General features: G+C 30.6%; 1 protein-coding gene across 21 annotated transcripts in view; it reads left to right on the forward strand.

Annotated features, from left to right (window-relative positions):
- Nucleotides 1–20,067, forward strand: part of LOC145334328 (uncharacterized) — a 39,669-nt gene extending 19,602 nt beyond the window's left edge. For 3 of the 21 annotated variants that reach the window (XM_080179742.1, XM_080179743.1, XM_080179740.1), the window contains 11 exons: nucleotides 713–818; nucleotides 1,208–1,274; nucleotides 1,487–1,553; nucleotides 3,998–4,057; nucleotides 4,738–4,892; nucleotides 5,775–5,861; nucleotides 6,132–6,187; nucleotides 6,825–6,911; nucleotides 7,273–7,308; nucleotides 18,452–18,634; nucleotides 19,166–20,067. In XM_080179742.1, coding sequence (XP_080035868.1) covers nucleotides 713–818; nucleotides 1,208–1,274; nucleotides 1,487–1,553; nucleotides 3,998–4,057; nucleotides 4,738–4,892; nucleotides 5,775–5,861; nucleotides 6,132–6,187; nucleotides 6,825–6,911; nucleotides 7,273–7,308; nucleotides 18,452–18,634 — 904 coding nt within the window. In that variant the 3' untranslated portion in view covers nucleotides 19,166–20,067. Of the gene's footprint in view, nucleotides 1–166; nucleotides 210–712; nucleotides 819–1,207; nucleotides 1,275–1,486; nucleotides 1,554–3,997; nucleotides 4,058–4,737; nucleotides 4,893–5,774; nucleotides 5,862–6,131; nucleotides 6,188–6,824; nucleotides 6,912–7,272; nucleotides 7,309–7,713; nucleotides 7,908–8,309; nucleotides 8,878–9,241; nucleotides 9,304–9,513; nucleotides 9,555–9,624; nucleotides 9,664–10,546; nucleotides 11,311–11,958; nucleotides 12,211–12,325; nucleotides 12,534–13,705; nucleotides 14,172–18,451; nucleotides 18,635–19,165 lie in introns of those variants that run through there. The other 18 variants (XM_080179751.1, XM_080179741.1, XM_080179753.1 and 15 more) reach the window with 18 other exon arrangements.
- Nucleotides 20,068–23,056: the final 2,989 nt, after the last annotated feature.

The following is a 23,056-nucleotide window of genomic DNA, read 5'->3' on the forward strand; positions in this document are numbered from 1 at the left end:
ATGAAAATGGACCACTCTAAACACAATAATAACAGGTGAGGGTCATGCAGGTCATGCCATGAAAATCGACCACTCTAAACTCAATAATAACAGGTGAGAGTCATGCAGTTCATGCTATGAAAATGGACCACTCTAAACATAATAATAACAGGTGAGGGTCATGCAGGTCATGCTATGAAAATGGACCACTCTCAACATAATAATAACAGGTGAGGGTCATGCAGGTCATGCCATGAAAATGGACCACTCTAAACACAATAACAGGTGAGGGTCATGCAGGTCATGCCATGAAAATGGACCTCTCTAAACATAATAATAACAGGTGAGGGTCACGCAGGTCATGCCACCATGAAAATGGACCAATTTAAACACAATACTAATATAATAAAATGTGATGAATACTTGTTTATACTATGGAGTAGGTATCTATAAAGTCAATAATGAAGTTAATCTCGTATGTGAGAAAATTTAATCTTTATCAAGTTTCAAAAGGTTTGATGGAAAAGCATTGTTTTTAATAAAATGTTTCGGTGCTATTTTTGGCGTGTAATTTAAATACAAACATAAGATGTTAAAATATCATAATAAAAAAAAAAAAATAATCTTGTTACTTAAATTAAAACTATCTATATATCATCTGATAATTTTAATGTTTAGAAATAGATTTTCCATGATGTTATTTTTCTATTAATACAGAAAACTTTTTTCCCAGGACTGAGAAGGCTTACAAAGACCTGAAAGATGACGAGTGTTCAGATCCTACAACTGCCTATTGTTGGATGGGTTGCCTCGCACTTCCTGATTCCTGTCCTAATCCGGTATATATTTTTATGAAAAACGCTGTTACAATATATTTAGTTCTTTTGCACTATGTAATTCTTGTGCTGACTAAGGTTTACATTATTGCCGGAAGCAAAGCCAAAACATATTAAAAGCTTGTACATACTTCAGTGTACAAGTTACATTGAATGTAAACTACAAAATAATAGAGATTCCAGGTACTTTGTTCTGCTTGAAATGTCAGTACACCAATGTCTAACTAGCTGACATACAGACAGACATCCAATACAATAACATACAGAAAGATATCCCATTACTTAGTTATCTATTTGTAGGACCAGTACGTGTGTACAAATTCAGCTGATAGAAACTATCATGATAACATACAGATAGACATCTTAATACTTTATTTTCTGTCTATTTGTAGGACCAGTACGTGTGTACAAATTCAGCTGATAAAAACTGTTGTACTGACCCTGCTGATGAAGGAACTGGTAAATACATTTTTTCACAAGAAAAATTGGCCTTTGTAGGGATATTAAGGGATAAGACAATGGATGATACATTGATGTACATTGTACACTCCTAATGATGTTAAACAAAATAAACCCTCTGCCTACAAATAAGTAGGTACCCAATGTTTTGTCACAATAAAGTGATTTTAATAAAATAAACAATAACAAAACTAAGATTAATTTTTTTTCAGGTAAATGTGCTGATATGGACCCGACCTGTACTTGGAAATGTTCTGACAAACCGGATGTATCTTCCAGGTAGAAACAGGATTCATACGCGCATTTTCCCCCCATGTTAGGAGCTTGAATAGATGTGCCTTAAGTATGGTTCAATTAAAAAAAAATAGGTATTAGAAAAAAAAATTGTTTAGACTGTAAATTTGTAGTTTTTTTATGTTATACTTAAAAAATTTCTTTGTTTGTTGACTGTTTTTTTTTATAGTTGGCTTATACTTGGTAAAATTCAAATGGTAAAGGTTCAGCCAGACGATTAGATTTTTTGGAAAAATATAATCACATTTAATCTTTAATTCATGTAACGGCATTTTATTTAATCATTGCATTCCAAAAAAACACAAAAAAAATAATAAAAATAATTTGAAAAATTCACCAAAAAAACAAACATATTTATTCATGACTTATTTTTAAAAATGATTATATGGAGAAAATTTTTTTGAAACAATCTAATAAAAGAACACTATAGGCAAATGTTATAACAAAGAATTTATTAAGGGGGGGTTCTGACACTTGCGTAAACATTTATTATAGGCTTTGTCTTTACTCTTTAGAGTGAGAGGATAGGTTATTTCCCAAAAAAGTTTCCTTTTGTGATGTAGTTTCCCTATTTAAAAAAATTGGAATCGGCCTCCAGGTTGAACTCTAACTCTTAAAAAAAGTATTTTTTCATCTTTACCTGTCCAGAGACAACCTGGAGGCCTGCAGCACCTGAACTTGAAAGCCAAATCCAATATTATTTTTAAAGTAGGGAAACTACATCCGAAAAGAAAACTTTATTGTGAAATAACCTATCCTCTCACTCCAAAGACAAAGCAAAAGTGTCAGAACTCCCCCGCCCCCCCCCCACACTGTTTTAAAAATATTTCTCCCTACATTTTATTTATTTTGTATTTTTGAAACAAGATGGCATTCAAAAAATAAAAAAGACAAATTTCAATATATTTTTAGTAGTTAGATTTCATATATTTTTGTAATTTTATTTGTTGATTTTTTTATTGTAAATAAACGTAATGCAAATTTAATCTCTTTTTTGTTTTTATTTGTCCTTTTGTTATTCTATTTTGATTTTTATATTTTATTTTATTTTGATTTTTATATATTATTTTGTTTGAATATTATAGCGTTTTATGTTATTTTCTTTTTCTCCCTTTTTTCAGACGATTTAAAGGGTTAATGTAGAGATTTTATTAACTAAGTGTTTTTTTAACATTTAGAAACATCCTGGAACGCTAACATATCATTATTAAATAGGTATTTGGAATCGGGGAGGGACTTTGGGCTGTCATTACACCAGTCCCCAAAGTCATATAACGTTTTCTTATTCGTTAGCTAAGCAACCTTGAGACTTTTATTGAATTTTGATATGTTGGTTTATTAAGCTGAGTGTCTAAGCGTTTCTTTCACTAATTGTAAGCTACAGAAGGGGTTAATTTGTGTATCATCATTAAGGATGTGCATCAATTTATCGACCATTGTCTTAACCCCTTAGTTGCCTGACTTGGAAGCGCAATTGGAATATGTATTAAAATCTAATTTTTAACCTTTCAAAATACCATAGTTTGTGAAATTTTAAAAAAGTTATTGATATAAACTCTTTGGGATATAGTCCCTTTCGTGACAACGCCTCTTAAGGGGCGTTTATTCGTATTTTCACAGTAGCTTTTCTTATAATGTCTAGCCCCTGCGTGCGGCTCTAACCCTGCGGGACCAATTGCCTTACCCTGTGGGGCAATTTCCTAATCTAATATAAATTAACATAACATAAAATAACCTATCAAAAGCTACTCTGAAAATATGACGAAGCGCCCCTTAAGAGGCGTTGTCATGAAAGGGACTAAACCCACTCTTTGAAAGGTTAAAAAAAGTACTTTTTGATCCAGACAATTTTAAAATATTTGACGATATTACACGTTTTTGGGTTAATTTCAATTGGCCTTGCTTAATAAATGTGAGAAGCTGTATATAAACCAATTAATTGTAGCTTCTTTGTATAATGTATATTTATAAATCGTGCAAAACATCGTTTGTTTCGCCATCTCTACCTTAATCCTCTACCCTTGGTTGTTCAAAACAAAAAGAGAAAAATGTTTATGATTTTTTTCTATAAACTTTTATTAATCGTAACTAATACCAAGATTTATTTGGTATTATTGCAAAATAATAATTAAAATTATGCGTTTCTTCTTTGAAAGTTTACCAATATTGTCATAAACTTCCATTAGATATAAAGAGAATTGTATAAGGCATAAAAAAAAAAAAAAAAAAAACATTCAGCCTTCATTTTTTTTCATTAAAAGTTTTAATAATAAAACAAAGATTGTTATTTAAATAGAATAGTACATTATTTTAGAATATTTCTTAAGCAGAGGACAATTAGTAAGTAGTAGGCAAAGTAGTTTTCCTTCGGATTTTCTATCTCATATCCCCCATTGAATGCGTTTGAATCCTATTTCTTACCAAACTAGTGCTCAACATTCAACAACGTCCCATCAGCAACCAATTACAACCGATCCTCCAAAAGAAAGGTGAAAAAATTTGATAATGTCATCTGGAGAGCCCATAAATGTATTCTCATTTAAAGCGAAAATTATTGTTAAAAGTTCAAAATATCTTATATATAGAAAAAGTAAAAACTACGGTAGTTTAACTACCCCTTCCCCCTTATTTTTTTCAAAAATGGTAGAGGAGGGAAGAGAGGTTCAGGATAATTTTTTCTGTCTAAGAAAGAAACTTTAGTCGATAAACGCTCTTTGGCTATGAATTTAGCCTTATAAACTTACAGAATTGGGATCTAATATGTTTAACCTTGCTCCGATTTTCGTCTTATAATTTGTTTCGGGTCATTGGTCCGTCGACTTAAGATTATTGTTAGACTCTGTTTTTTTTTTACTTTCTGTCCGTTACTGTCCACCAGGTTTAATGTCAGAAAAAATCGTGTCTTTTAGTTTTCTTGAATTTGTCTTTTGTGAACTCACCTGGTTTGCTGACTTTACGTTTGATCAGCTTTGTTTGGTTAAATTGTTAAGGACCACGAATGGTAAGCATTGGAGAAAGTTACCCCCCCCCCCCCCACCCACTATCTCGAATTCATTCATAAAATAAGGGAAGCTGTTTTCAATACATAACAGCTAATTCTTGTGAAAGTTGTAAAAGCACTAGGTACCTAGGTATTGATTCTCAATATTTTTAATTGCATTTTTTGTAGGTTTTGTATTCCCGGCTCTGGAACGGACATGTATATGGCAGGATTTGAGATCAGTGGGCAGCCGGATAATGCCTGTGTCATTCTATTTATAAAAGCCTGGACTTTGGATACCAGAGTCAAGTTTCTCTTTGGTTGTCTCGGCTGTATTGTTCTAGGTATGTTTTGTTCAGTTAATTCAATTTGATATGCTAATGCTAATGTCGTTTGGGTGAGTTGCACCTGGACTGAACAGTCAACTTGTCAACTCAAGGCCAGACCCTTGGTCCTTCACCTCATACCCGTAGTACAGTACATTACAGACAACCAACTCTCTGTGATGCACGACCTTTGTCTGAGAAGTCCTAACTGTGCATGGTAACGAGTTGCGCCTGTTTTGGGCCAAGGCATTCCCCCCACTCTAACTATTTACGTCGCGCATTTGACATAGTAGCAGTGGGAACCATTTTTAACGTCTTTAGTTTTGACGCGGTGTCGGACCGAGATTCGAACCTATCACCTTCCCGACGACGAGCGAATGCGCTACGTGTTGAGCCACGGTCGCGGGTTAATTCAATTTGATAACAAGCTAGATACCAAAAGGCAGAAAATAACATGTTAGAATGAAGGGAAAGAAAATGAATTATGCTCCAATTTCCTAGTTATACCCTTGTCCCATTTTTAATATACATTCAAAACTTACACATTAAGTTAAGAATGCCTATTTAACATAAAAAACCTTAAAAGCTATGAAGAAAGAAGTAACTTTTATTATTGTATATGTCTTGAAGAAAACTACGATCAAGGGGGGGTGGAGTTCTGACACATTTGCGTAAACCTGGTATATAGGCTTTATCTTTGAACTGAGAGGATAGGTTATTAGGGATAAAATCATTCTATCCTCTCAGTCCAAAGATAAAGCCTATATACCAGGTTTACGCAAATGTGTCAGAACTCCCCCCCCCCCCCCTTGTTCTAATGCTCAGATTGCATATCAAATTAATTATTTTTATGTTTCACTAATCCTCAGTAGTCAATTTTTATACCTAATTATATTTTAGGAATCTTCGTGGAAGGGCTTCTTTGCTTCAGAAGGCTCATTCAAAGTAGAAAGATACTCAGAATTATGTCAAGTCCTGTTAGAAGAGGTATATATATATATGGATAGAAAGTAGATACCTATTACCTAGGTAGATAGTTAGTTTTACTATCCACTCAAAGTAGAAAGATACTCAGAAAGAATTATGTCAAGTCCTGTAAGAAGAGGTATATATAGATAGATGAAAAGGATAGAAACTAGATAATTACCTATGTCGATAATTAGTATTACAATTCCAAATATTATTTAAGATTTATTTCACTTGTTGGTTATACCTTATACCTGGAAATTTACAGAGAAAATTATTTTATTATTTCAGGATGTATTATTGGTTTGTTCGGATTCAACATTGCTTTTGGATATCTAGCTATGCTGGTAAGTAAAAATTAAGTAGCAAATCAACAAATAAATAGTATAGATGAATACACAGACAACTACCTACCTCCCTTTCTTTTTTAAAGACCTATTTCGCTTGCTTTTAAATTATTGTCTGCTACTTGGCTGTGTTAATTTAAGCTACACCATTAGTTGATTGTCAATGACCGAATAGAAAGGTTGCACAAGGTAATTGCGATGGGGAGATACAGTTATTTAACCCTTTCTCCCTCTAGTATTTGACTTTAATAGCAAATCTATTCATCAATTTTCATTGTTTGCTGGCTGTTAAATATTCACGCAATTTAAAACAGATGTAATCACTAACACACAAACAAACTTTTATTGGCGAAAAATAGAATATTTCTTACAAATTGATTAGGTATGTAAGAAATGAAAATAGTTTTTACAACGTAATTCTTACCCTTATCGTTAATGAATTTAAAGATTGTACTATGATTACTTAATTACGTACGGATTTAAGTAGATTTTATTGATTTTGTTTTACAATGGAGTTTAATAAATTAAAAAATAGAGACAGATGCTTAGGTTTTTCCTTATATTAAAAACTGCTTTATATTTTTTTGTTCAACTACTTGTCATTTCCTTAAGAATATTTATTCAATTTTATTTTTAGGTTGCCATGACATATTCCGTAGAACTTTTTATCTGTATGGTTATTGGCCTGGTTTTAGGCCATGCAATTTTCAATACATCTGCCCCGGTAAGTAGCAAAAGATTTATTATTACCTGGATCTTACACCAAATTATCAAGTCCCACAATTAAGTGAAACTTATAGCTGGATAAAATAACAATCCCCTTTCTCCTCTCTTCCTGGATGAACGAACTGACCAATACGTGATGTCCATGTTAGTAACCTATTTTTGCTCTCATAATATCCACGTGTATTCTATTCTATATCCATTTAATTAGTATTTTATGGAGCTACTCTATAACCCTATAAAAATACTTTTTAAAATTAGTTTAAGTTATTCTATTTGAGGTGAGTAAGAGATCTTAATGTTCAGACATATATGGACACATTATAACTTTTATTCAGAATGATAAATATTTTTTTTTCTAGGTTGGTGAAAGTGTAGACCCTTGCTGTGCATCACAGGTAAATGATTGTTCTCGTTTTTTTTTCATATCTAGGTACAACGTTTGGCATGTTTCAGCAAAGGGAGGAATACTTAATCTTCCCTACCCCAGGGAGGGAAAAAAACGTTGGACTGTAATTACACTTGTACAAAAAGATTTATAATCAAATTTTCTTATTTTTTGGCTGAAAAATATTGGTTACTTTAATTGAATTTTTATTGATTAGTTCCTAACTAGTTGTGTTCAAAATTTTTAACCAATAATTTTGTTTTTCATCACTTTATTAATCGTCCTTTGTCATATCCCTTTAGATCTCTCTCCCTAACTCCACCTAATGTCTATCAATATAATTTACCTTTATAAAAACAATAGTTAGTATCAAAGTGTTAATATAATGTATCTAATTTAATTTTTTTTTCTTCAGGTTATTGGTCAAGCGAATCATTCTCAGGGCTCTGATTCCTCTCACATGTAGGAACCTTTCATTTTAATAGGATTATTCCATCTTATGAAAAAGACAGTCTGAAATACATCCAGTAAGACATTGCAGATAACATTTAATTTACAGATTTTTGGATTTAATTCGATTATGAAAAAATGGATCTACTGCAGTTCACGGTAAAATATTGCTGGCAACGAATATTACTAAAAATCTGTGAATTTAAAAGGCTGGTAGCTCCCAAACGGCTCAACGTACAGATCATTCCCGCACACTGTTTTAAGTGGCATAAGAAGGCCTACAAATAATCTGGAATAGCCATAAATCAATAATGCATAATTATCTCGCAGTGCAGAGAAATGCGCGAAAAAGGCCTATTTTACGCGTTTTTTCTTCAGTGAAGCTTTCCCTGTGCATCATTGCATCTTGGCTATTCCAGATTATTTGTAGGTCTTCTTATATCGCATAAAATGGTGTGCAGGTATGATCTGTACGTTCAGCCGTTTGGCAGCTAGCAGCTTTTAAAATTCATAGATTTTTAGCAATATTCGTTACCAGCAATATTTTACCGTGAACTGCAGTAGATCCGGAAAAATTCTTACTGCAATGTTCTAACACTTGTGTTTTAGTATTATTTTCTTTCCCAAATTACATTGAAGTTGGATTTTAAAACGACCCAAATTCAATTGACTTTAAAATCATTCCATACTTATTGATTGATTAGATATACCTACGTAAAACTTTTTTAATGATTTCTTTTTCATCCAGCATTTGTATACACCAAGTTTTATTTGATTTGGAAAGATATTTTTAAAATAATCAAATATTTTAAATGTTAAGAATGTCTTTCCTGTTTTTTTTATAACCCATAAAGTTTAAAAGATTTCTTTTGATTTTTCAATGCAATGATACTACCCCTACCTAGTATTATTAATCATTATAATTTTAAATGTGATTATTTTTATGGGTTATTCTTTTAAGTTAAAAAGATTAAAAAGTAACTAATTTTGTACTTGTTACAAAGTTAAATACTTTAACTGTACAGTTGTAGTGCTTTCATTAGATTTTAAATATTTAAATTTGCATTCCGTTTTTTTTTTAGATGCTTTCCATTAAAAGTATACAAACAGTTATAATTTAGAATACAGGGATTTTAAAAGATTTTTTTTGACAAAGTTATTTAGTTCATCCAAAGGATATAAAAAACTTAAGATATAAGCTAATATTTAAAAAGTTTTAAAACCCCAGTATTGAATATTACTGATATTTATAAAAAAGATATCTCTAAAGATATAAACTAAAAACAGAAAACTTTAGAAGATTTTTTTGTGGATTGTATTATTTTCTTGCACTTGTTTTTTTGCACTAGATTTAGTTATTTGCTTTTTTGACACTATGTTCTTTTTTTTATTCCTTAAATGTTAGGATATCATGTAACAATATTTTAGAAAGAAAACATCGCAAAATATTGTTATACCCTCACTTTATGACGAAAAAATATTGCAATGTTAAGGAAAAAGCCTACAGAACCCGAGCAACAAAAAAGTTTTGAAAACCGTTGCTTTTGCGTTGAAGGTAAGCCCAGGGGACCATTTGAATAAGGGTTATTGATCAAAGTTGCGCTCTTCCACCAAAATCTTATTATCTTAAAGTTGCGTCTTCTTTTACTTTCCCATGTGAAAAGTCTGGCTTTCATTTTTAAGCTTATGATAGCATCTTAATTTGATTGTCTCTTTAAATGTATTTTTTTTGATATTTTTATGAATTTGATCATAACTTTTTAAGGAAAATTTGAATACATCATTATTTAAACTTTATTTTATTATTGTAAGGAAGTTTTATATTTGGGATATTTTTATACATTGAAAAGAATTTAATTTGCATATAATGTTTAAGATTGAAATGATTTGATGTTATGAACCCTGAACATAAAAGGTTATAATTGTCTATTTTTTTTTGAAGGGAAGTATTTAGTTGAGTTTATTTAACTTTCTTTTTTGGGGGAGTTTATTTAGTGTCGTTAACTAAAGTATATAATAAGTTTTCTCTTGCATCGTATTATAAACAGCTTTCCGCGGATATAAAATGTACAATCATAAGATTAAAACCAGTATTTTAGCCCTGAGATGCCAAAGGCACGGGCTAAAATAACTGGTTTTAATCTTATGATTGTGCATTTTTATATTTGTAGAAAACTGGATAAAATACGATGCTATCCATAGTTTTTTCGTATGGATGAGAACCGGTTCTAATCCTCCGGATATTAATAAGTTTCGAATAAATACGAGAAATTAAATTATTTCTTGGGTAAATAATTAAGATTTAGAACTTGTACAACAAATATAAAGGCAGAATAATGTTTCTTATTATTGGTTTTAAAAAATGATTGATTTTTTAAAATGCCCTCTCCCTTTATGAAATGCAAAATGTGCCAAATTGAAAGTTTATTTTGCCTGTATACAAAAAATTACGTTATTTATTATTGTGTCTTAAAAAAAAACGATTTATTTGAATCAAATAAGTTCTCTAGGTATTTAAACGTCGTCTTAGATTCCTTAAAATTTTTAACTCGGGCATTTAATATTGTCACAAAAGAATAAACAAAAAGTGCAATATTTTTTTTTTTACATTTTTTTGTGATTGTTTTTAGTTTTTAGTATTTTTTTTTTGCATAAAAAGTAACTTATTTGTCCTCATGTCCTCATAAACTTAAAAGATTTAATAATATTTTAAGATTTTTATTTTAAGACTTTTTTTTAATTCCAAATCCTTAGATTTTATTAAGAGAAAATAGGTTACTTTTTAAGACATTTTTTAGGTGCTTAAACTCAATTCATGTTTTTATACAGCCATTTATCTTATAGAAATTTAATTCAAATACAAAAGTAAACAGTAGTGATATTTGATTAAAAGAATTAGCAAACCTTTCAAAGTACTTATTTGGAGCAGTATAAACATTAGAAATGGGTTTTTGTCGACCACTCTGTACATATGTTTTTTTCTCTCTTTTGCTTTGCAATGCATAAAGAATAAGCTTTTATGTCAAGGATTGGGGAAAAATATTCTGAAAAAAAATAAACAATAGAACAGGTGAGATTATTGAACAATTAGGTTCATACTAGATCAGGTTGATTGTTGCAAGGGGCAGCTCGACTATGGATAGAAATGTTAATTTTGGATTTATAAAGTTTTTTTTTGTCTCTCATACCTATAATACTACCTACACATTTGAATTTCATTTAAAAAAATGTCTTTCTGATACAAAAAAGTATTAAATACCCCCTTTAAAAATGCATTCTCACATAAACGACCCCTTAAATAGTGGATGTAAATATTCTTTTTTCTCCCTGAGGTAGTCATTTTTTTCCCCCGGGAAAAAATGCGAGAAAAAATATGTTTTTTAAAAAGAAATCTTCTATCGGTTTCAAACCTTTTCCATTCGATAGATCTTCCCTACTTTGGTAAAACTGTCAGACCGATTTTTGAAATTCAATCTGTGAAAAAAGATATTCCAGTTTGAATTTTTTGTTTTGAAAATATTAATTTACATGTATTGACGCCATCTTGGATTATGATAATTTTTTTGTTTGAAGATTTTTTTTACAAAATAAAAAATAAAAAATTTTTACAATGAAAAAAAATCTTTGAACTTAAATTGACCAATAATTCAAAGATTTTTGCTATTAAATTTGGAAGATTTTTTTTGTTTTAAATTTTAAAGTTTACCTTGGGGGAAAAAATGACTACCTCGGGGGAAAAAAATGCAAATTAAAAACCAAAATTAAACCACATTTTAGCATAAAAATGAGTTTTTGTTTAAATGAGAATGATATTCCTAACCAGTTTTTTGTTTAGGAATGAATATAATGAAAAATATTCATTCCTAAACAAAAAACTGGATAGGAATACCCCATTCTGGATTGTTTAAAGTCTTAATGCGACTAAACAAAAGTCATATCTGCTGCCAAAATACTTTTGCAAATTCAAAAGTCCAACCCGTAACAGTCAGGCCCACTTACAGATCGTTTGGGTTCGTGGGGGGGGGGGGGGGGGGATTTAATATTTCATGTCTCAATACTTTATTCGTAAAATTAATCAGTTATAGCCATCTATCTTTTATTCAGAGATAGTTAAAAACTTGCGGAGGGTCAATACGAAGTTGATAAGGGGTTAATAAATCTTAACTTAAATCAAATATTCAATCATTCTGTTCTACAATTTTGTTTGCAGAATGCTTTTCCCCATTCAGAATTAAAGGTAGCAAGGAAACCTTTTTGATGTAAATTAGTTTTTCTTGCGAGCTTTTTAAAATAAAAAGGATTTTTGCTGATGTTTTACTTCTCTATTTAATTAATTTTTTTCAGCTAAAAATAGTATAATGGAAAGGGAATAAGAGACCTTAGATTAAGAGAGTCCTTGTTTTCTATTTTAGACCTTTACTTAGAATACTAAGTAAAAATATAGAATATTATTGCTTACTTTTTTTAAAAAAAAGATAACTTCTTTAATTTATTTTTATAAAATCAAAAAAGTTTTTATATTGATTGATAATCTATGGCTTCAAAACTCCATTTTTCTGTTTTGTTTTCTTGTTAAGAATATTGCTGATGCCTATCCTTTTTATTTTAATAATTTTTATATATGTAGTATTGCTATGATTTTTTTGTTTTGTTTTTATATTTAGAAATGATGCATGCTTTGATTTTATTTTTTATAAAATTTCATATACATGATATTGATTTTAATTGTATATTATATACCTAGATTTGTACATAGAATAAAATATATTGGATATTTTTAAGTTTTAATATATTTGTAGTTTCCTATATCTATCCTTTATATTATTTTACAGTATTCACAAAAGGGTATAAAAAGTTTAATCACATTTATAAGAAGTGCATCAATCAGCTATCAATTGCCTTATTAATTTATTATTTTGAATTCTAAATCTTTAGATTGTAGATTAAAGAATAAGGGACAGACATTGACTATAAAGGGGGGGGGGCGAAAGTGACACTTTTTGAAACCAAAACTAAATGTCAACAAAGGAACTCGACTAAAAAAAGAGTTACAGGTCTGAGATTTTGCATGGCAGTTGCTTTATAGGGGTAAAATATGGAACTGTGAAGAAACGGCGGCGCAACAGCCGAAAATCGCCGTTTCCCGCCGAAATTTTGTTTGCCTTTTCTCGGCGGTTTTCGGCGGTTGCGACGCCGTTTCTTCACAGTTCCATATTGTACCCCTACAACGCAACTGCCATGCAAAATGTCAGACCTGTAACTCTTTTTTTTTAGTTGAGTTCCTTTGACTTTTAGTTTTGGTTTCAAAAAGTGTCACTTTCGCCCCCCCCCCCTTACACTGTTTCCCAAAGTTTTATAAACATTATATCTCATTCTTGGACTTAAAAACTTTGGCAGGTGTAATTTTGTTAATCAATAAAAATGATGAAATAAGACTTGCATATTTAATTTACAAAACACTATTCTCTAGATATTTTGTCATTTTTGTTATTCATTCGTAAGTGACGCTTAATTAACAAATTACGCGTTATATATAAATTGAACACACTTTGATAAAAATGCGCGTCACATTTCATACTAACATACTATCATACATAGTTTCGGGGTAAATTACATAGGGAATTTGTCCTGTTATCTTTAGATTTTAAATTACATTTTTATATATAATCTTATTAACAAGAATGAGAGCATCTATAATAGCGAAGTTTATAAAATCAGAAAGGCATAAAAACGAACATTAACAAACACAGAGTATCAACGCATTTAATATTTAACATTATTGAGAAGTTAGAAAAACACCTGAAATTACTTAAATGACTAGATAATTCTAACATGAACAAATCTACGATAAGAGCTATCCATTAAGGGCTGATGGACCAACCCTAAATGTAGAAAAGCTTAGATTTTAAAATTACAAGCCAATATTTCTTCTAGTAATTATGTGTTTTTACTCGTAGGGCTCAAGACACAAGCGGCCTAGACGATAATGACATTCAAACTGTAGCAATTCTTCACCATTAGAATATAAGTAAACATTAAAGGACTTCAGGACAAACGCATTGAAATCAAATAGTAGGACATGCAGATATAATGCAAATTGGTTTTGTATTATGTAGGAGTCAAGTATTCACTATAAAAACAAAATATATTCTTTAACAACCTACTATTGTATACTGTTTTCTTCTTTAACCAAGTTAATATTTTAATTGACGGTCTTGTTCTACTATTTGTTTATCAGAATACTTGTTACTGTTTCTAAGCTTATTTAATAATGTATTTATTAGTTTTATAATATTCTTTAAACAAGGATGAAACATTCATAAATAATGAAATAAAGCTTATTAATAAAGTATAAATAAGCGTGAAGGGGGGGGGGAGTTTTTTTTATGATTAACCTATGTGGGACCTAACCCTGCGGACAACCCAAGTTAAAATTTTCTTACATTAAAAAAAAAAATTTTTGAGACTATTTAGATATATAGAGTGGCTACACTTAACAAAATGCAATAATTTTTAACTTTTAAAAATGCTCAAAGATCATTTTATTTTAACAACAATTTTGTTAATTATTGCAAAGCTTTGTATATAAATATTTAAATAAAGGACAACTCAAATATCAATATAAGTTGAAACAATTATTTACAATACATTTGTATAGTATCTTAATGTATGAAGAAATTAAAAATTTCATGAAATTGTGCCTTAACAAGGATGGCAACATCCATAAAAGCGAAGCTCTGAAACGATATGGCAGACGAACATTAACTTTTGTTAAGTGTCAGAACTGAACATACAAAATATGAAAATATAAGGTTTGACAAAATTATACGCAACTTTGTTGCAAAACTTCTTAAAGGGAGTGTGAACGTAAAAATTTCTCATCTGATTATCAAATCTTAAAATTTACTAAGCACATTTCACTACACTGATCAACCAAAAACGTCCTATTAACAAAAATATCCAGGAATAATGCCTTGATTTTATGGTATTTTGAGAGGGAAAAAGGAAAAAACAGGGAAAATCTGAACGTTTTTGATTCTTATAATGTTTGTAGGGATATTTAACTTGTCATATATAGTTGAAACAATTTACTTACTGTTAAGGATTTATTTTATGCTATAAAATTGCCAATTAGTTTTTTTATAACGTAGTAGTTAGGTAATAAAGACATATTTTAAATTCGTATTATTGACAAAAAAAAAATACCTCACTGTCTACAAAGGGTTGAATCTCATAGGTTATTTAAAATAATAATATCCTTTTTTATTGTGTTGGACAATAAATAACCCACTTTGGAGAATTAGTTTACACTTTTATCAGAATGTTTATAAAAAAATATTGCGTCTTTATTATTTACAAATTTGTAATTAAAGGTGGGCGAGAGATGGGCCATCTAAAGTTAATTGGATAATAATAAAAAACCTGTTTCTGGCTTTGTTATTGTATTTGGTTTTCAATAAAAAAATATTGCTTATTTTATCAATTTCTAAGTAACTATACATTAGTTTAAAGCAAGGATTATGTTAAAAGTCAGCTTAACTGTTAGGAAAAATCTAGAACTATTTGAAAAAGTTCAATTTTAGCTATAATGGGAGAAAAAATCAATTTAATGGACATTTTATATAATACGGAAAATTTCTTCCTTTCCCTGTACCTTATAAAAATCGTCGGAAAAAGCCGTTTTTTAAGCAAACAAAAGCGCGTTTTGCTCTATCTGTGAGATATTATGAATGAGATAATGTTAAGATTTGATATTAAGATGAGAAAAATTTACGTTCACAGTCCCTTTAAGTACAGAATTATGTTTAAGGACATACTGACATTTTCAATACTTTATTATACAGATGCTTCGCTCATAATATTGTACCTTATTGTAATAGGAATAAGTAACCAAAAAGTCAGATCGATCGGATTATTTCATCACATAAAAATTTGTTATTAAAGTAAAAAAATCAACATGTTTAAAATGGACGTACGGACATTCTTGTAACGATTATAGAGTTGCTACGCTTTCTAAGTCATACCTAACTACTACAGGAATCACCATGCAAAGTTTAAAATCGATAGGACAATTCTAACATGCCTAAATTAATGAATAAAAGCTAACTATCTCGGACGGACGGACCCTAATTATAGAAAAGCTTCACTTTTAAAAAGAGATAGAAAGGCGTTCTATAACGTATTTAGTAGATAAGCGTAGCTTCGCTAAAGTAGATTCAAACATATCCAAGCTATTTATTTATTTTACATATAGTAAATATCGTATCATGATACCTATATTATTATGTATATTTATACCATACACTTTGTGTAATAAATGTTTTTAAAAAAGCTTTTTTTTGTTTATTTTTTTAGAAACCTTAATGGAAGGGATATATCATCTGGATCAATATTTTTGTAAATTTATTATCCGAATTAAATTATGTATTATATTCCAAAACAATTTTTTGCAACATATTTTTTTTTGTTCAGTGGCCATATCCGTTCTATTCTAAGATGGATCTTTAAATCATTTCAATGGTGCGCCAAATCGAGGTGATCCAACTTTCCACCAATGAGAGCACAGCATTTTACGAAATGCCGCGCTGTGATTGGCTGAAATTCAGCGCACCCCGATTTGGCGCACCATTGAAATGATTTAAAGATCCAGCTCTATTTAATGCTTTTTAGTTGCTTTTTGATATTGTTGAGTTAGCACTTTTTAATGAAACACCACAATTTTGTTTAAACTTTTATTTAGAATGTAGTGTTTTTAAAAGCGAAGCTTTTCTATAATTAGGGTCGGTCCGTCCGTCCGTACGTCCGTCCGTACGTCCGTCCGTCCGTCCGTCCGAGATAGTTAGCTTTTATTCGTTAATTTAAGCATGTTAGAATTGTCCTATCGATTTCAAACTTTGCATGGTGATTTCTGTAGTAGTTAGGTACGATTTAGAAAGCGTAGCAACTCTATAATCATTACCCAAATGTCCGTACGTCCATTTTAAACATGTTGATTTTTTTACTTTTTTAAATAGCTTTTATTCGTTAATTTAAGCATGTTAGAATTGTCCTATCGATTTCAAATTTTGCATGGTAATTCCTGTAATAGTTAGATACAATTTAGAAAGCGTAGCAACTCTATAATCATTACCAGAATGTCCGTACGTCCATTTTAAACATGTTGATTTTTCTACTTTTTTAACAACAAATTTTTATATGATCTAATTATCCGTTTGATCTGATATTTGGTATATTGATTCCTGGGACAACAAAGAACAATATTTTAAGCAAAGCAACTCTATAATCAAGCCCTAAAGATGTAAGTATGTCCATAAACATTATCCTGTATCAAGCAGTTTTTTAACAAATTTACTTACAATTTTGCTTCGAATCTTATACTTTTATATTCTGATTATTCAGTTCAGACACTATACAAGTATTAATGTCCGTTTGTCCTACCGTTTCAGTGCTTCGCTTTTATGGATGTTGTCATCCTTGTTTTATGTTAATTTAATCTAGCTCGCATTAGGATAATGAATAATGTAAAGACAACAGGTGTTAAATTTATGTCTCGAATGATGAAAAACAAAACTTCGGAAGATTAAAATTATTGGTTGAAAAGTTTGGACATTTTTGATTTGAACCCGCCAATCAAGATTTAATAAAAGTACCCAAAGTTTATGAGCCAACCCTTAACATAATATGTTAATAAAACCTTAGGTACCAGTGTCCCCTCCCTCCCTCCCTATCTACTGTAATAATTTTTAAAATAATATTTTTTATACAATAACATTTAAACCACACCAAAAGAAAAGTAAGAAATACAGCATCCAAAAATTAAATCCAAAACATAAGCCTATTTTCTGTCGTTTTTGATTAATGCTTTTTAGAAAACTCTATCCTATTTGACCATGGTTTAAAATAGAATGTTTTTATAAAGATTTTGTGTGAATGTGGATTTTACTTTTCCAATTTTCATAAGAAAATATTTGGAAAAAGATTTGATGCAATTTTTACCACCTACTTCCTATTTAAAAGTCAATTTTTTAGTTTCCAATTTAACATTCGAACATTCGGATCATGGAAAGAAAATAAAGTAGCAGGTTCAAAGTATTTTCATAGTAGCTTTTAATAGATTATTTTAGGTTAGGTAATTGTTAATGATTGTCCCGCAGGGTTAGAGCCCTCCGTCCGTAGGGGCTAAAAAATGAGAAAAGCTATTGTGAAAAATTGACGAAATATGTTACTTTGTTTTCTTTCTATGGTTCGAACATTCCTATACTAAACTTTAATGCAAAGTAATAAGTTGTGTGTATGTGTGTTTGTCCGCAAAGAGCCAGGGAGGAAGAAGACATTTAGCTTTTTATTACATTAGTCCCCAGAGAGTTATGATAACGTTTTATTAGTCAATAGCTTATTAAACCTGAGGACTTTAATTAAATTTTTATTGTTCTGTTCATTTAGTTGAGTGTCCTAATATTTCAACCGCTAATTGTAATCTTCAGAAGGGGTTATTTTGTGTATCATCATTGATGATGCACATCAATTTATCGGCAATTGTCACAGATCCCTGGCTAAGAGCACAGTCAACAATTTTCAAGGATAATTATTATTGATCTATCCAAGCTAAGTTTTATGCTATACGACTAATGCGTGCACCCCCCCCGCCCCCCCCCTCCCAAAAAAATTACAGTAAAGATTCAAAAGACCAATCAAATCTTCAGCGTGACAACGGATTTTCCTCCAACGGCAGCATCAGACTAAAGCGATCGTGTCCGCCCACCTGTGGCGGTGATATGGACAATGGCGACGGGCACGGCAGATTGTCTGCCCCTATTATCCAAGATAGCGAAGGACAAACTGACTGTAAGCTGGTATGTGAAAAGTGCCCGGCTCTTGCAAGATAAGTAAGTCATTTTTGCAAAACTACTCATTTATTTACTTTGTCTGGTAAAAATTTTTTTCCTCCATATTTTTATTGACAAATTCTTTGCTAAAGTCAAAGACACGTACATAAATTGTCGATTTTATTATTTTATCAACCTGGTATTTCTTGTGAATTTGTTTTAATATTATTTTTAATCGTATACAGATTATACAGTATTTCTATACAGATTATGTTAGGTTAAGATAAGAATGTACAAATAATCCCCCTGCAGGGGTTAGGCATTTATTAAACCTAAAAGATGGTCTAAAAAAGGTCAGTGTCCACTCCTGCGTTTGTCCACTCCGACGTTTGAGACTGCTGCGTTTGTCCTAGGACCTAAATTTCAATTACAATGTGCATAATTTTGTATGATAAGATATAAAAATAGTACAATAAAAACAAATTATTTTCTTTTTGAGAGGACTAAAATATCAAAGTCAAACTATTTTTTGGATATATATTTCTTTTCCTAGATTATTATTATTTTGTAGATAACTTTATTCTATTTTAGCACTCAGAGAACTGTAAAATAACTAGTGACCAAAGAACATATCCTACTATCTCAGAATGCCACCTTAACGGCACAAATCAGCAGAAGTTACCTTTCCAGCAATCTGGTGATTATAAATCCATAGAACCGCATAATGTACCATTTCAACAAGCAACCAAAGACTGTAGTACCTCCGGTGACGTCATAAGCATGCATTTTTGTTGTGAAAAAAATCCGTCAATTAATATCAATCAATCAATAAGAGTTTCGCGCGCCAAAGGCGTGAATGCCACGCGCAGTAATTTACACCTTGGAGGCTTAGGAAGAAAATTAAAGTCAAGTGGTAAAAGATTATTTTTGAGGCAAAAATCTCTAGTTTTAAATGAGAAAAAGTTAGTTTAGATAGAATTTGATAATGACTTATATTAGGATAATAAAATGTATTACCAAAGCTTAATTAAGTCGCATTAATTGTTACTATTACTTTTTTTTATCATGTCCCTTATTCAATGAAAAATGATAACCTTTGAGTTGAATTTTTTTTGCAATTAAACTATTCCTACCTAGCAAAACAAAATTGTAAAAGGTCTAGAAATTTTGAAATTAAATAATTTTTCAACAGTAGAATGAAAAAAGTTTCCTTTAAAAATTAAATTTTATCTTAAAAATACTATAAATCCTTCCTTAATGATAAATAATTTAAAGCAGGATGGCAACTTTAAGCATGAAAATTTAGTTTTCTGGTGCCTTTTCCCTAACCAAATGCTTATATTTTGTAGCTTTTAAATAATACTTAGTAAAAATTATTGTGCAATAATTGTTATTAAATTTGATTTGTTATGTATATATGTTATTATAGTATATTTTATTAATTGTTTAGCTTCAAATTTATAGTCGGGATTTAATATATCGATGTATGAAAACTAGTTTTTTGGAAAGCGAAGCTTTTCTATAATTAGGGTCGGTCCATACGTCCGTCCGTCTGTAACGGATAGCTATTTCGTTAATTTATGCATGCTAGAATTGTCCCATCAATTTCAAACTTTGCATGATGATTCCTGTAGAAGTTAGGTTCGACTTAGAAAGCGTAGCAACTCTATAATCGTTACTAGAATGTCCGTACGTCCATTTATTTGATTTTAAAACTTTTAACAATCATTTTTATGTGTAATAATCATCCGATTGATCTGATTTTATGGAGTACTGATTCCTATTACAATGATTAAAAGGTCTTAATTTAACGACATTAAAAGCACTAAAATTTGTTGAAACGGATAATGTATGCAAAAACTTATTACATCATCCTGTATATTTTTACGTTTTTGTAAAAAGCTGCAAATAAAAAAATAAAATTTTCAGTATGGCGATTATTAATCGCTAGATTAGAACCGGTTATCAGCCATACTGAAAAATCATGTTTAGCATCGTATTACAGACCATTTTTTACGAATATTAAAATGAAAAATTATAAAATTAATACCAGTTCTGATAGCAAAGGCCTTGGGCCCAAAGGGGCTATAAAATATTTTCAATACTTTTTGTTTTTCATTTAACATTTGCGATGAGCTGACTATAAAACGATGCGATAAATAACTATTATTTAACTTTTTCATATGACTTTGTATGGAACGTATTGAAACTATTTTTAGAAACGCTTTGGGCTTAAAACAATATCAAAAGTACGCAGTCTATCCAAATTAAATATTAGTTTCATCCTCTTATACAATACTAAATATTTATATTAAAGGTTATAAATTGGAGACTTTTATGCAGCAGGGGGGGGGGGGCTGGGGGAAAGTACTTTTTTCTAGGGATGATTTCTCTGAGAAGGATGGTGTTAACTGTCCCCACAAAAAAGTTCAAAAATTTTCACAGGGCCTATAAGAAGCTTCGCTGAAAAGGCAAATATATAGGCATATCGTTCCAGGGGTTAACGAAATCTTTCTCATTGGTTAGTACATAAATTTTTATTGGTTATTTCAAACTAGAAGTTTTTAAACTTAACAACCAGTAATTAAAATCTAAAGGAAGGATAATATTATTTTTAATTATTTATCGATCATTGTCTTGTCCCTTAAGATCACTGTTTGAAAGTTAGAAACTTTGATTTGCCACCTTTATAATTAATTACCTTGAATTGTGGTGTGGAAGGAGAATAAAAAGTTCTCAATCTCCAGGCATAATGGATAGTTTTCTTCGTCTGCTAGCAAATTGCTTTCTAATCTTTTGTAGCGACTTGGCTGTGATAATATTCCCGACGCTATTCGTTGATTTTCAAACACCTAATTGAAATTTGGAACAGGGCCCTTCTGGAAGGAGACATACAATTATTTAACTCCTTCCCCCTCCAGTGTTTTACTCTGACATGAATATCCTAGCTTTTTGATTGTGGCCTAGCCTTAAAAAGTATGGGCTCGGCAACTCTACAGCCGTTTTTTGATCTTAACTCACACAGACAAACATCCCGGTACTGAAATACAATTAGTATTTAAATTCATTTACAATTTAATTAAGTTAGTTTGAGCTTAAAGTAACATTTGATTTAATAACAATAAACTAGTATTATGAATGTTTTATATATATTTAGAATTTGATGCATTTTTTTTGAACTTTTCCTTCTTTTTTACCTTGTTATCTCATTAAGTCTGAGATTGTAATCAAATTATCAATAATTTTCTTCATGGTAAATTGGGGAAAATGATTTTTACAAATATTAGTTTTTTTAAAACAACATATTCCTCCCACCCCCCTAATATTATTTTAAATATCAGGGTGAGGGGGGGGGGTATTAATGCTCAACATGCACTTTGTGTGAGAGCGCAGGTTTATCCCTTACTCCTGAACTGATCCTTTGGTTTCTCAGCTTGTAATGAAATTATGAGTGTTGGCCACAAATCCCTCGGATTAGGATAATTTCATCTACAAAATATATCCTATATTCTATTATAGATTAGAAAAATATTCTATCATATTTTTAGTAGAGCAGCTACTTAATAACTGATGTTCTTTTATGTAAAACAGTCTGATATAAGTTATCACTCTGCAGGCTTAGCCCCTTCCCTTTTTGGGATTTGCTTCTGAAGAACAGTAGCCTGAAAACCATCCGAAGAAAACCATCAGATTCCAGGAACTTTTATCGTACTATAGACACTTAAGGTGGAGGGAAGGGGGGGAAATCACCTCCCCTTTTTTAAATATAAGTTTTTCAAAAGAAAAAGAAAATATTTTTAAGCGGGATATTTTTTCGTCTAGGGGATTTCTTTTTGAAACATTGGGATATCCTCCCCTAAAATAGCTATAAACCTTTTAGGACCTATGAGAAGCTACATTGCAAAGTGGAATCGGTTCAGCGTTAAGCGAGATCCTTCGGTACAAATACAGACTCAAAGACATCCAGTTACTGTTATACAAGGATAGCAAACTTGTTTTCCTGAAATGAAAATTAACATTAAATCCAATATGAAATTATGTAAATCAATGTCTGTTAAATATTAAATAAAGATGGGTCAAATGTCAAATAATTACTCAACAAATGTATGCAGTCATAAGGCCAATAAAATATTATTGTGTTGATGATATGCTAACAATAACAACAGATTTATAATATAGATAACTACCTGTCCCACTTTTCCAATGACCTTTTTCGTCTGCTAGCAAATTGTTTTCTGCTACTTGGCTGTTTTAAAATTTCCGACATTATTTAGGTCTTATCAAAGACCCATTTAAGAGTCGGCACAAGATCATTGGGGTGGGGAGATACAGTTATTTTACCATTTCCCCCTCTAGTTTCATACTTTTTTTATTTTTTGCCATATAGTCGACGTAAAAACATTAATGAAGACAAACTTACAACAAGGACATATAAAGAATCTTTCATAAAACAAACACAATACGAATAAACTTTATTAAACT

The sequence above is a fragment of the Acartia tonsa genome, chromosome 12, assembly GCF_053477335.1.
Source record: "Acartia tonsa isolate MP-2025a chromosome 12, ASM5347733v1, whole genome shotgun sequence".
In the NCBI taxonomy this organism is placed as follows: Eukaryota; Metazoa; Arthropoda; class Copepoda; order Calanoida; family Acartiidae; genus Acartia; species Acartia tonsa.